The sequence below is a fragment of the Rhipicephalus microplus genome, chromosome 6 (assembly GCF_043290135.1).
Source record: "Rhipicephalus microplus isolate Deutch F79 chromosome 6, USDA_Rmic, whole genome shotgun sequence".
Taxonomy (NCBI): Eukaryota; Metazoa; Arthropoda; class Arachnida; order Ixodida; family Ixodidae; genus Rhipicephalus; species Rhipicephalus microplus.
Genome location: NC_134705.1, coordinates 41,421,172 through 41,435,339, shown reverse-complemented (window position 1 = coordinate 41,435,339; position 14,168 = coordinate 41,421,172). Strand labels below are relative to the sequence as shown.

General features: G+C 45.5%; 1 protein-coding gene across 1 annotated transcript in view; it reads right to left on the bottom strand.

Moving 5' to 3' along the window:
• Positions 1-14,168, bottom strand: part of LOC119168700 (DNA polymerase theta-like) — a 323,110-nt gene that overhangs the window by 249,312 nt on the left and 59,630 nt on the right. The window contains exons 7-9 of the mRNA XM_075867640.1: positions 9,081-9,219; positions 7,615-7,834; positions 6,608-6,760 (exon numbers count right to left, since the gene is read on the bottom strand). Of these exons, the coding sequence (XP_075723755.1) occupies positions 6,608-6,760; positions 7,615-7,834; positions 9,081-9,219 (512 nt within the window). The remainder of the gene's footprint in view (positions 1-6,607; positions 6,761-7,614; positions 7,835-9,080; positions 9,220-14,168) is intronic.

The following is a 14,168-nucleotide window of genomic DNA, read 5'->3' as shown; positions in this document are numbered from 1 at the left end:
AAGCACAGGACCGGGTTAACTGGCAGAACATGGGAGAGGCCTTTATCCTGCAGTGGACGTAGTCAGGCTGATGATGATGATGATGATATCATTGTCACAAGTTATTTCTCTAAAGGTTACACAATCATCTGCAAAAAGGTTAATATTGCAGGAAACGCAAGAAAGTAAATCGTTTAAGGGGAGATGGGGGTCGAAAAACGCAAGTTTTTTTCAAAATCACCGATTTTTTATTTTCGCCTGTTTTCATAAGATTAGTACATCTACTGTTATGAAAAAATAATACAGGTCGAGACTTAACTGAAAATGCTTTAAAATTTCATCTAAAGAGCACAAGGTACCTGTTAAAAGGTCGAAAGTGTGCAGTCTTCGAGCACCTTGCCGCCGATAATGCGCCACCGCTAGCCAGTGTTGATCGCATGAGTCGAGCCTCACTCTTCAAATAACAACAGTTTCTCTCACTGATGCAGCGCAAGAAATATTAAAAAGAATCACTCTTCTGCGCGTTTTTCGAGCACCGCGACTGGCTTATCATATAGTACGAATCGGGGACCGACATTGGCCGCCGCACGTGTATGTGCTGTGAAACCTATTTGCGGGGTCCATGTCTTGTCGAGCAGCGCAGCTGAACAATGCTTTTCTCGGGTAATTATCTCCCTTATGAATGAAAAAAGGCATTGCTCGCAAGTGAAAGTCGTTGTGCGGCGCGCTCTGTAGGAATAGGCTACAAACAGCTGGTCCGATTTCGGGCAGTTGTTGGCTTACAAAAGCCAATGCATCAAAGTCATTCACACTCGTCAGCCGGAAAGTTTGTGATGCGGCAATGGATGATGTCAGCGCCGATTTCGAGAAGTCAAAAGAGCTCGCAGTGAGAGAACTTAGCAGGGACGACATTGCCATTATGTAAGACGATATGTGGCACCAACATGGCTGCGAAATGCCATGACGCTCGACTTAGTTTGGATTTCGCACTCCTGTCAAACTTCTTGCTAGCTTTCAGTTGGCACAAGGCTCTGCCAGATGGAGCGGAAGTTTGGCAAGTGTTTCATGACCCCCGTCTGTGAGCGAAATGTCTGCGAGGAGTCAGCTCGAAAACACCTAGAGGGACAAACTCATGGTGCTGGCGTATTTTAGTCGCAGTGGCCACTACAAGAAGAATTGTTCTTTTTGGTGGGCAAATTTAATCTGATTTAATAATATCTTTCACAAATAAAAACTCAATTTTAACTTTAAAACTTGTTTTTCTCAAAACACAAATTTAGCCATTTTTTCCAATGTGCCCCTCCTTTTTCGGGCACTTCTAGTGCTCGGATCTGCATGAATTTTTGCCCAAATTTTTTTCGAAGTATGACAAATGCAGTTATCTAGTTTAAATGTCAATATTTTATTGTATAATAAAAAATTTTATGAATCACTTTACTAGAATAAGTGAAATAAGGACTTTTTACGTGTACTATTTTTCAGTAAAAGTGCCAAGTTATCATGGCTACTCTGTCACCCAAGGCAAAGAAGCACTTTTTTGATAAAACATTTGAGCAGCTAGACGATATGATAAGCTCTTTTCTGCGCTTTGACCAGATCAGGGATTCGGAGGAAAGCATTCAAATTTTGACTGCCGAAGAACGCGTAACGCCATTAACAACGCCATCCGCCGAACGCCGTGTTATGGCAAAGCATTCACCTCGCAACTTTATGCATTATCGTCAACGCGCGGACAGCATAGAGTCTAGCGGTTCCTCAGATGATGTAGTAACTGAGAGAAAGGTGAAAGGGGCTACGAAAGCGAAGGCATCACCGCCGTGGCAATCAACTCATTTCGCAATGCACGTTTTTGAAAGGTTGCGAGGAAATGCCTTGAGAGTTTGTAAACTGTGCTTGAACTGTTCCAGAAGTGGCCATTTTGTCATGCAGTGTCGTCTACCGCTAACTGCAGAATTCTTGAAGTAGTAGGAAGATTTCGAGTCTTCCAACTCACAACAGCGGGGAAACGAACAGCTGGCGATGCCGATGCCCGGGAGCAGTCGCCAGTAATTGAGCAGGTGTCATGTGTCTCTGAAGCTCTTACTTTTTCTGTTCCTGTCGCCATCAATGGACAAACGATTAAAGCCATCTTGGATTCTGGAGCTGTCAAAAGCTTGATTATGGCACCAATAGTTGACAAAATCGAATTAAGCATAAGGCCTTCGTCCCTACGTTTGGTAGGAGCAAGCAACCATCAGCTACAAAATTTAGGTCAAGTCAGTGCTGTGGTGACAGTGGACGACCAAACACTGCAGCATGACTTTATTGTTGTTCCCCAGTCACCTCACGAAGGAATACTGCTAGGCGGTGACTTCTTGCGGGCTTCAAGAGTTGTCATCAACTGGGGCTCGGAGAGCTTCACGGTATCGGTCCCCCAAAGACTACAAGGTCTACCTGGTTAGGAAGCAACCACTGCCAGCTTTATCGCGAAAGTTCGTTCCTATGGCCTGGCATCGCATGTCGGAAGATGAAAATCATTTAATGGTTATCACCGTCCAAAGCTCTTGTACAACCGCTATTCAGTCATAGTGGAGCCCATGGTAACAGCTGAATCAGAAAATACAACGAAGGTCTTGATCACAAACTGCTTTTCTCAAGCCGTCTTGCTTCCTTATCAGACGACAATTGGCCTCACTGAAGAAGCAAGCAGAATTGAGAAAATTGAGCTTTCTCAAGAGGACTGCCAACAGACCCTCCAAATTTCATGCCTTCCTTCTCCTGTAGACCTTGATGCGCCACCAGCTCATACAGTCATCGATCCGCAGCACTGTTCAATTGCAATAGGAGACATCAGCTTTACCATTGGAACAATGTTATCTTCCAATGAGCTGCAGGTTGTGAAGGATTTGTAGGTGCAACATTCGGTTTGCTTTGCACAGTCAAGTACAGATGTAAGCTCCTGCACAATTGAGCGACATTGCATTCCAACAGGAAACGAAAAGCCAATATCGCAACGTCCTCGCAGGTTCTCACCCGCACAGCGTGATCCCGTCAAAAGTATAATCAGGGACTTCATTGATGCCAATATAGTGCGACCTTCTCGGAGTTTTTGGGTGTCACCCCTTGTCCTTGTAGCAAAGAAAGACGGGACGACGCACATGTGTGTTGATTATCGACGTCTGAACGCCGTCACTGAGAACATTGTGTACCCTTTCCCAAGAATTGAAGATGCACTGCAGGCACTCACCGGAAGCAAGTACTTTTCTGTTATGGACTTGGTGTCTGGATTTTATCAGATTGCCATGCATCCGATGACATACAGAAAACTTCCTTCGTCACGCCGTCGAGTCTTTACGAATTCTTCCGGATGCCATTTGGCCTTAAAGGTGCCCCATTCACATGTGAGCGAGCCGTGGATACGATGATTGAGGGTATTAAATACGACAATGCCCTTGTGTATACGAATGACTGCATAGTCTTTAGCGGGACATTTGAAAAACACGTTTCGCACCTTCAGAATATATTTACAAGGTTCAAAATAGCAGCCTTGAAGCTCAAGTCACAGAAGTGTTTCTCCCGACCCATCGAAACTGGCAGTGGTTCAGGCTTTTGGCCTCCTCGAAATATACAGAAACTACAATCATTCATCGAGCTCGCATCGTACCTCAGGAAGTTTATCCTGAATTACAGCGTTATCGCAGCACCTCTTCAATCACTCCTAAAGAAAAACGCTAGTTTTTCTTGAAAAGAAGATCAGCAAGTGGCATTTGAGACATCCACCTGTCCTTCAGCTGTTCTCCGAAAAACCACAAATTAGTGTCCAAGTACACACAGATGCATCTCAGCTCGGCTTGGCAAGTCTATTGCTGCAAGAGGACGAAGAGCGACGATATTGTCCAGTGCTACACTTGAGTCGATCTCTCAAAGGCGCAGAGTTTAATTATTCTTCGACAGAACTGGAAGCTCTTGCAGTAAAATGGGCATTAGAAGAGCTACAACCATACCTGATTGGCCGAAAATTTCAAGTTGTCAGCGACCACCATGCACTGTGCTCGGTCTTGCGCTACAAGGAAGGAAATTAATGCCTTCTTCATTGGTCACTAATTCTGCAGGAATTTGACTTTGATGTCATCTATAAATCACGAATTCTGCACAGCGCACCAGATTGTCTTTCCAGGAATCCGCCCATTGTTGATGATGCTGAACCAATTCTTGCAGTATAATATTCATCACCGCGATTATGTGACAACAAGGGTGGGGAGCAGCATCAGGATGCATTTTGCGCTAAAGTCCTGGACATGCTTAGGAGTGTGCTGGGCACGAAAAAGCAACAGAAACGCATGCAAAAGAAGTTTATCACGCATAACGACATGTTGTACAAAAGAGACTAAGGCCCAGTCAGCAGTCAATTTCTCCTCTGCCTTCCTGCACAACAACAAGTTGAGGCACTCCTTGAAATGCATGAAGGACGATAACGGTGGCCACATGGGCATCAGGCGAACATTCGATGCCCTTAGGTCCAAGTATTACTGGCCGAAGCTCTATGCAGATGTCAGATGGTACGTGCGTTACTGTGACTTTTGTCAGAGGATGAAGATGTTGACATCGACGTCTTACGGTCTATTACAGCCAATAGAAGTCCACAGCTCATTTCTTACAGTTGGGATGGACATAATAGGGCCATTCAAAACTTCAACAGGTTACAAGTACATCAGTGTAGCCATTGATTACTTCGCAAAGTTCGTGAAGGCAAAACGACTCCGGGACATAGAGGCCGCAACCGTCCAGAAGTTTGTCGAACGAAGGATCATCTTAAAGTACGGATGTACAGCCACAATCATCACGGACCGCAGTACTCAAATGATGGCACGCTCCACTGAAGCATACCTCAAACATCGGGGCATCAGACATGCTGCCACTACCACATATCAACCCGCAGCAAACGGATTGTGCGAAAGAGCCAATAAAACAATCAAAAAGATGATTGCCATGACTACTGCTGGGGGAGAAAAATGAGCCGATGTCCTCCCTTATATTGTATTCTGTTACAACACCGGGTACCAAGACACGGTTCGCCAAACTCCCTTCTTCCTAGTCTACGGTAGGGATTCGGTGCTACCATTTGATGTTGTATACAGCCGCCGAGACTTTGAAGAGCTCAAAGAAAATTCAAACTATTTCACGGTAGTGCGTGAACGACTACAAAAAGCCAGGGCGCTCGCAGCCGGCTAGCTCAAGAAAAACAGAAGCGGCACTTTGACAAGTCCCACAAGGACATTGTATTTGAAAGAGGATAACTGGTGCACCTCAAGGAGGCTCCAACGTCCGGAGTGAAAGCAACTACATCGTACACTGGACCTCACAAGATAGTGAACAAACTGTCTCCCGTGAACTACGAGATCCAACTCGCGGACAACATGGGAAGTGACATTGTGCATGTTGAAAAGTTAAGACCATATCTGAGCCCCACTGCTCACATGGAGCAACCCGAAGCTCCAGACTAAAGTGTACATGGGTGCCCTGCAGTGTAAACAGTTGTTGGTGCTTGTATATAGTTTTGTGTGCCTGAAAGTGAATAGACAATGTTTTGTTGACTTTTGTAAATAGTTACAAATAGGAATGTTTAAGTTGGTTTAGGTATGTCTGTCTGAGTGTTTTGTGTATGAAGTGGGGACGACGAGTTTCCAAACCTGGGCATGTGACGAGCGATAGCGGATGACGCGCGGTGCGTGTCTCGCGCCATTGCACGAGGAAAACTAAGTAGATCAGCGCTGAGCTCTCGGGCGATCGAGGAACGTGAATTAAAAAAAGGGTCTGGCAGCCCCTCCTGATCTTGAAAGAGTGTGGACGTCCTTCTTAGGCCGCCTCGAAACCGAGTATATCCGATGGCCACAACGGAACGTCACACACCAGTATCATTATGCCCACATCTGAAAACTTTACTGGCGATCATGAAGAGCTGTGTATGACCTTAATGCAAGCATTGAGAATCAAGTACTAATAAGCATACAAATTTCTTTTTATGCGTGTTGCTTTTCACGCTTTGCACATAAAATCACCACCAAGCAACCTATGGGCTGCACTTGTTTCTTTTCAATGCCACAAAATGGTAATGGTCCCCTTCAGCATATCTTCCACTTTTGCCATTGGTTCATGTGAAATGTGCATTCCCTGCCACAGAGATTGTTCAGTTATTGACACGGATGACAACAAAAGACTACAATCATAAACAAAAGAAAGGGAATGAATCAAGCTGCTCGTTTCTTTCTCGGACACAACCTGATAAAGGCAACAAAAGCACATGGGACAGTGTTTGTCATTTTTAACTGTAAGGTGAGAGAAATATAGAGGAATCGAAGTGAACAAGCAAGAACTTGCTGATGATAAGAAGAAAACCCACAACATTCTAATCAGATGAAAAATGAAAGAAATTTTGGTATAGTGTTGCCCACATTAACAAATTCATTATTCTCTGGCTTCTATTCATTATTATGCAGTGAAACCATCATTAATTGAAATCAACACACATCAATTCCTACTCGAAATTCCCATGCCGAGGCTGTGAAATGAGCCCACAACCTCACATTCAGTGATGGATAGCAAGAGCCACAAGACTAGCATAGCAACAAGCGTAGGATTGGCGACTCACCCGCATGGTGGAATGCCACTTGCATGGACAAGCACGAGGCCAGAGCGGGATCCATTGCACCGGGTGTAGAGCGCAGCCGCTCCACCAGACGCTGCCCCGTTTTTGTGCTGATCCGGGAGCGCAACTTCTCGGCCAGTTCACGTCGTGGGAGACCTTCGGGATGGACCACAAGTCACCAGTGCATCAAACCATGCTCAAAGAAAGACAGAACACAACCTTTTCTGGCTTTCAATGCAGAATATAAAGCTTCGGAGCGGCAATGATGCTGCAAACTGTTTGGTCAGTTCCATTTGCAGTTGCTCGCAAAGTCTTGAACTGAGCCAGAAGTTTAAAAAAGGCACTTGTTCGACATTTTACAATTACTAATATCAGATTTCAATCAATTATCTGAAGCATCAGTCACCTATGTTAGCTGCTTAGATGCTAATGAAAAAACTATACATATCACTATCCTCACGGCTTTATCCAGCTCGTTACAATAGAACTTATGGAACTTGTTATTAGGACTGAATTTATTTATTTATTCATGCTCATGTTTAGAAACGCAAAATGACACTGTTATAGCGCCAAAGACAAGATGTGAAAAATTTATGAACACAGGGTAGCATGTTGCAAAAGGCGATGTTTTAACATGCAGATTTATTGTCCCGACAGTTTCAACCAAAACCAAAAAATGACTTTTGGCATATATTATATTGTTCCGTGCTCTATTCATCTCTATATAGCTAACATTATCCCTGTCCTCTGGGAACTATGTTGTGCCCCAACTAGTTTGCTATCTCACTAAGCTAGCCTGAAGAAAAAGTATAGGTGTAAAAAATTTGGAGCGAAAGGGTTACAACACAGCTACAAAATGATAGTGCCAGAATTTTGCAATTTGGCACAGACCACCATGGTACCGACGTGAACTTTCGTTGAAAATCTTGAGATCAGTCCGTATGAAAAAAATCGCTGGAGTTTTTGTTTAGGTGCCAAGGTAAAAAAATGAACAGGTAATGACAACATGCCTGGGTAGTTAGTGCTGGTGACAATCTGCTGCAAGGTGCGCGACAGCGAGGCTGCCAGTGCTTCGCACCAGTGCCGTGTCGGGCAGAACACGAGCAGCGCATGACCCTCGGCCCAACTCTCTAGGCAGAGTGCAAGCAGGCCCTCTGGGTCATCAGATGCCCCAGCCGGCAGGCGTTGGACAGGTCGAAGGTCGGCACCTTCGCACAAATCCTGGCCCAGCTGCAAAAGCCTCATTCTTAATGACGAAACTGATCTGTAACTTCGTTGACCATTTACTTAAACCTTTAGCTCTTCTCAGCTCATTCTCAAGTTCCCTGTTGGTGTCAGATTTGATAGTGTCCACATGATGAAATTTTTAAGCTTTGGTGCTCTCATTAAAGTTAGGCCCCATCCACAATACAACTAAATCAGTAACCAACAGGAGTTGTAAATTCTTGTGCTTGCTAGATATTACACTATCCGCATTAGCCTTGTAAAAACTCACACTCAGCTTGAGTCTAGCTTCATTAAATAGACCACAACTAGCGTATTACCTTGTATGCACTACATTCTTACACATGAAAACGTGGAAGAGGGAAAACAATTTTGCGCAGAATTATGATGCATCCACAACACTTCCAAAAAAAGGTGAACCATGATAACAGCAACTGCGACATATGAAAAAGCTCTAAACATGGTTTGAGGACAACATGAGAGCAGAGGAAAGTCAACAGAAGTGTGCAGATCACCTACAGAACAATGCATCCAACACAGCCCAGAAGCACTATCAAGGGCTTCTGGCAATACATACCTTATCAACAGTTTGCCGACGTGCTTGGAGTAGCATGCAGCGTGCATCACTTGAGGTTTTATATCAGGTATTTTCAATCTTTATGAAAAGCCAGAAATCTACTGTGCTGAAAGTTCGACACTGTTTGACAGAGGAGTTGTCAGAGCAGCCGTGAGTAACTTCAACGGTATCTTTGAGGTTAACGACAGGTGGCTGAGCAAGTCGGCAGGGATTTAGTGTTAAAGAAGGCAAGGCAGGCACAGAGGCAAGAGAAGGGAAAACAAAGGCGCCATTTGTCTCATGTCGTTTTGCTCTCTTGTACCTTTCCAAACCATCAGTTTTTTCTCACATCTACATTAAGGCATGCTACGGGTGCCATGAAAGTAAAGTAGTCATGAGATCTGGTAGTGACGTATCTCATTTTCTCACGCAAAGCCCGTCCAAAATACACAGGAAATTTGAAAGTAAAGTCAGCGTGCGAGTTTGGTGCCGAAGCTGGCTTCAAGGAGTGGCTTCAATGCAATGCAAGGAAGGCCACTCCACGACCATACAGGAGGATGTTTTCTTATCATTTTTCATTTTATACAGTTTGTAATTTGGAGTGCAGGTTATAGATGGCTTAAGCGTGAGAAGACGCGGTAATTTTATTTCCATCAATGTCATCATTTCAGTGATCACCCATTATACTACACCCACCTTGAACAGCTGCCGCAGAGGCACAGGACGGAAGTCTGTCTGGTAGAGGTCAGCGCTGAGCCATCCTGCCAGAGCGGAGAGGTTGGCAAGGGTGGCACTCATGGCCACCACTTGAACACCCTGAGATCCCACCAGGCCTCTGAAATCACAAGGAGAAGGTACTATGGCACAATCTAAAGACTACTATGCAAGACTTGAACTATATTAGGTATCAAAACAAAATGGAAGACCATTTCTGTCATTATGCGAGCACAGAGCCCCAATGAAAAGTACAAAAAAAAATTGCCGACTATTACAGTATTCCACGACGAGAAATTTGAGCGAAGCTGTATGCAAGTTTACATTTCACAGGTTTCTCTGTGACGGCAGCAGTAAGTTTTTCACATTGACAGTGCACGCACCTTTGCTATGGCACCACGAATCGCAAACACTATGGTGCCACTTCACAACTTGGTGCAGCACTATGGTTCCCTTTTCACACTTCTGCCTCCCAATTTACTTTTGTTTTTTGCTGAATTTGTTTGTTTGGCTATGAGGAATATGGCACACAACTCTCAAAGCAGGAAAATGGGCTCCTAAGAGTCATACTCTAAAAGAAATGAGTAGGCTTGGGCTAATACCCAACCACTTCGAATAATCAAATGAATATTACAGTATTAGGATTCACTTCCATTCGAATTTGCATCAATTGGAGTTTAAATTATTAGAAATTTCAAAGTACTGTTCAAAATGAACAAATTTGTGTTGTATTAGTTTGCACGTAACTCCTGTACATATGTTTTCACATCAGCGGAGAAATGCTATGCCGGGAACCCACCTATCCAGCAAAAAATCTGCAGTACTGCAAAGCCAGCTTTCAACGTTAAATGAGCCCATTACCCTCGCATTAATCTTTCATTTTTGAACTTAAGAAGCTTATTATACCAGCTTATATGCCATAACCATAGTAAATTTTAAATGTTAGGTATTTTACAGGTTACCACTTTCATTTTACCGAAGTCAAATCCTGCTAATATTCACGGTTGCTTCCGCTTCCTTTTAACCTTTTAACATCTGCTCATGCCTTATTTATATTTTTCAAAAACATTGTGCCGCTCAATATTATGACAAATGTGGTCTTTTTCTTTATAATATGCTATATACACTCTTCTAATTTGATTCTAAATAAGTATACTAAATCCCTATTCGCTTCAAACCTGTTTTTCTATTCGCACAAGCCTAGAAATGTGAACAGTCATACTCAATGTTTTTCAATCAGCTGTCTGAGCTTAAAATGATGTCAGCAGGCAGTACTTTCTGAACCAAAATAATGTTTCTTGATTTCACTGTTCAGGCTTGGGTTCACTTAAACCACAGCAAGCAAGTTGTAACTCATATTGAACGTGACTGTACATGTAACACTGCATTAGCTTCAATCAACTGGCCATTTAATTCTTTGTGGCAGCTACAGAAATAATATGCAAAAACTGCAGATGACAAAAACCCATGCTGGGGATACCTTGGCCACTGTGTAAGCCTCCTTCCTCTCCTCACATTCAAACCCTATCCCAAAAGAAACTGAAGATGCCCTCGAGTTGACCTCCTGGTCTTACCTGGTCGACATCAGCCTTCATTCTTCACTTACGTTCCAGCATCAAGCAAGCCAGCCAAATTGAAAAAAGAAAGGTCGTTTGCTTAAACGGCAGTCATTAGATCTTCAACTGGTATCATCTTCTATTACTACGGTCAATGCATAAATGATGTTATAGTTGGCTTTTAAAGTGTTACTGTTAAACATGTTTACAACAAACCTCCATATATTTAATTCGTTGATATAACGAAGTTTTTCTATTCCCCACCGTTGCTCCATAGAAGCACATGTATTTGCGACCTCTATTCAACAAAGTAACAGCGGGAGACAACCTTTATATAACAAATTTTTCCCACGGACAATCTAGGAATTTCGCTCCACATTTTAGCATTTAAGTACGAGCATGTATCTTCCGCGGCTACCACGCTGCGGACTCGACAAAGAGCAAAACGGCGGCGGTGGGCGGGACGCACTCGACGAGAGCGGGCACTGCATGGGTGAGCGCGAGGCGGGCAGGCGGGCCTACACCTCATGACCCGGCGTTACCGCCGTTTTCGCCATTGCGGGCACAAGCGTGAAGGTACCCCACCCACTCAAAACCAGAAAAAAAGAAAACTACTTTTGCATGTTAGCAGTGCCGGGCTTTTAGTTCGTGTCACATAAGTAGAGCCGCGTTGCATATGGAGAGCGCTTTACCGAATAGCTTTACGCGATGTCTGTGCCCGCGTCGTTCCCTCTTCGTTTTTGATGCCGTGCGCGCGTGCATAGTTTCACTGCGCGCACATGGTGTGGACCCCGACGACGTTCAGCTTTGCTCTTTTTTATGTTGCGATAGCAATTATACGGACAGCCTCGGCTGGCTTTTTGCCATCGCCGCCGTCATTCACTGTATATGTATACGTGTATATATATATGAAAACTCAAAGTGAAAAAAAAAAAAAAGCCGCCGGTGCTCGGCGCCGAGCTTGTCGTGATGCACCAAGCTTGTCATTATGCGCCGACGTGCGCTTATCTCTCACGCGTACTTTGGGGGGGAAGGGGGGTAGATTGTTTGAGCGCTTATCCTTATCCTTCGGTAGATAGAATCGCGCGCCTTCGCCTTTGACCAGAACAATTGTGTTTAGTAGCCTGGCGCGCAAAAGTCACTTGACTCACTATACAGGCGCCGTTTGCCAAGAGAGCGCTTTACAAACATGCTGAAATAACAGCTGGGGCACTTGTTAGTTTGCACTCATATCTGTACCTGTGATTACATTTCGTGCCTCATATTTGTTTGAACAGTGCATTAAGTTTCGAGCGGTAAACATTGTTAGTTCTCTCTCGTCCTGTGTACTGTTGTGCCACAGACATGTTCCTCGTTCGGGAGCACGTCTCACAAGATCGAGCCCTGTTTCGACGAACTGTCTCCCCCCCCCCCCCTCCCAGCGCCGCCTTCCGTGCAGAAGAACCGTGCAGTTCCGGGGATAACGTTGCTTCCTCCGCCGAACCACTTTGCAGTTCCGGGTATGGCTACGTCTCCCCCTCCGAGCCCGAGAACTGGTCTGAGAGAATGGACCAAAGACGCTATTTAAGGCCGAGCCGGCCCCATGTTAGGAGATTTTGCCCCAGCCGACGTTGTGCTGGCCGGCTCTGTACAAACGACAACCTGCTACAGTAAATGCTACTTTTGTTGCTGTTTTCAAAACGGATTGCCTCCCTGTTTCGCCTGCGGGCTAAGGCTTCAGCGAAGTCCGCTCGACGGCTCGCCGCTCTTCGCCACCGCTACCATCGCGACAGAGCAAAATTCCTAACAGTGGTTGGCAGCTACGGGATACGATATCCTACGTTTGGCAAGTCTGATCGGATCTCTGAGCACGAGGACGACCGCCGTTATAGCGTTTGGCTACGCTGTGATACGCTACCCTACGTTTGGCACGCCGGATCGGACCCCTGGAAGCTCGAACCCGACCGACCTGATATTAGCGTTTGAATAAGCTGGTATACGCTACCCCGTTCTCATCGTTCGGCAAGCTGGGACAAGCAACCCCGGATCTTAACATTGGCAAGTTGGACCGGATCCCTGAAGGCCTGACACAGTTCGACGGCAGCCATGAGTTGGACCATCGTCGGCTACTTTGGTTGGGCGAGTGCCCAACGTTTACTGTTCATTTCGCCAGACCTCTCTAGCACAGGCAGATGTTAGGAGAGTGTTTTTGTTTTGTTTGGGTGGTTATAATTTAATATTCACCTACTTTAAACCACGAGATTAGATTTAGAGTACGGTGAATATCAGTAGTAGAGCATCACGAGGGACGAGATCGCGATGGAGCAGTACCTGGTGCAGGACCTCCATGAAATTTGTGGAGCCATGGGGATTTCCGCCGGGTCCGCTAAAACAAAGGAAGCGATTCTCGAGGTGATGCGGGCAGAGAATGTGACGGCCGAGGAAGCTGACGAGTTTTGGGAGCTTATTTGTGAGCAAAAGCAGAAGGCCCAAGAAGCTCAAAGGCACGAACAATGGAAGGCCGAAGAAGCTCAAAGGCACGAACAATGGAAGGCCGAAGAGAGTCGCAAAAGGAGAGAGCATGCTCTCAAAATGAGAGAGCTTGATCTTAAAATTCAAGCACTTAAGTGGGAGCGAGCGAAACAGCAGCTCCACAACTTTCAGACAGGCGAAAACATCGCGCATTTTCTGGATAAATTTGAAGTTGTTTGCAGTAATGTGGGTGTTAGCCGCGACCTTTTGGTGGAGAAGCTCGCCACGTTGTTGCCGCGCAAGATCGCGCATGTATTGAATTGTTTACCCTCCGAGGAAGCAGGAGATTTTAGTCAGGCTAGATATACTTTGATTAAATATTTTTTCATTTCAAGTCCTGCTGGAAGTCAGAGCGATAGTAACAGCGCTGAAGCAGGTGGTAAGGCGCTAAAGGTAGACGCCCGCCGACAAGAGCGAGAAGACGAGGCGCGTCGTAGAGCGCTGGAGGACGACGCGCGCAGTAAAGCAATGGGGGCCCGTCGCACAGCGCTTCAGGATGAGGAAAGTAGCGAGACATCTGACGTTGAGGCCCGTCACAAGGTGCAAGACACCGAAGTGCGTCAGAGAGATCCGGGCACTGAGGAGCCTCACAAAGAGTTAGGGGTGGAGGCCCATCGGAAACCTCGGGACGCAGAGGCGCATCGTAAAGCGATAGAGATGGGGCCGCTTGGGCGAGCACGTGATCAGGATGAATCGCGTCAAAGAGAGCAGGAGGCTGACTACGAAGGCCTGGGAACAAGGGCTATCTTGGAAAGGGAGAGACCCTTACAAACTGAAGAGAAACCTTCAGTCGAGTTGGTTAACTTTAAAAGCATCGGGACTCCCGTTCTGTCACAGGCAGAGACAGCAAGCGTCGGGCCCGAGGAAAAGCTAGGTAACCAATCTGGAGCTTTGTCTCCACGAAGTGAAGGCAACGTACTTCATAGTATGAATGCCAGTGCTATGAGCACGGTGATAAGTTCCGTTGGGAAGAGTCACCGTTGCAAATATAAGGCGAAGTCGA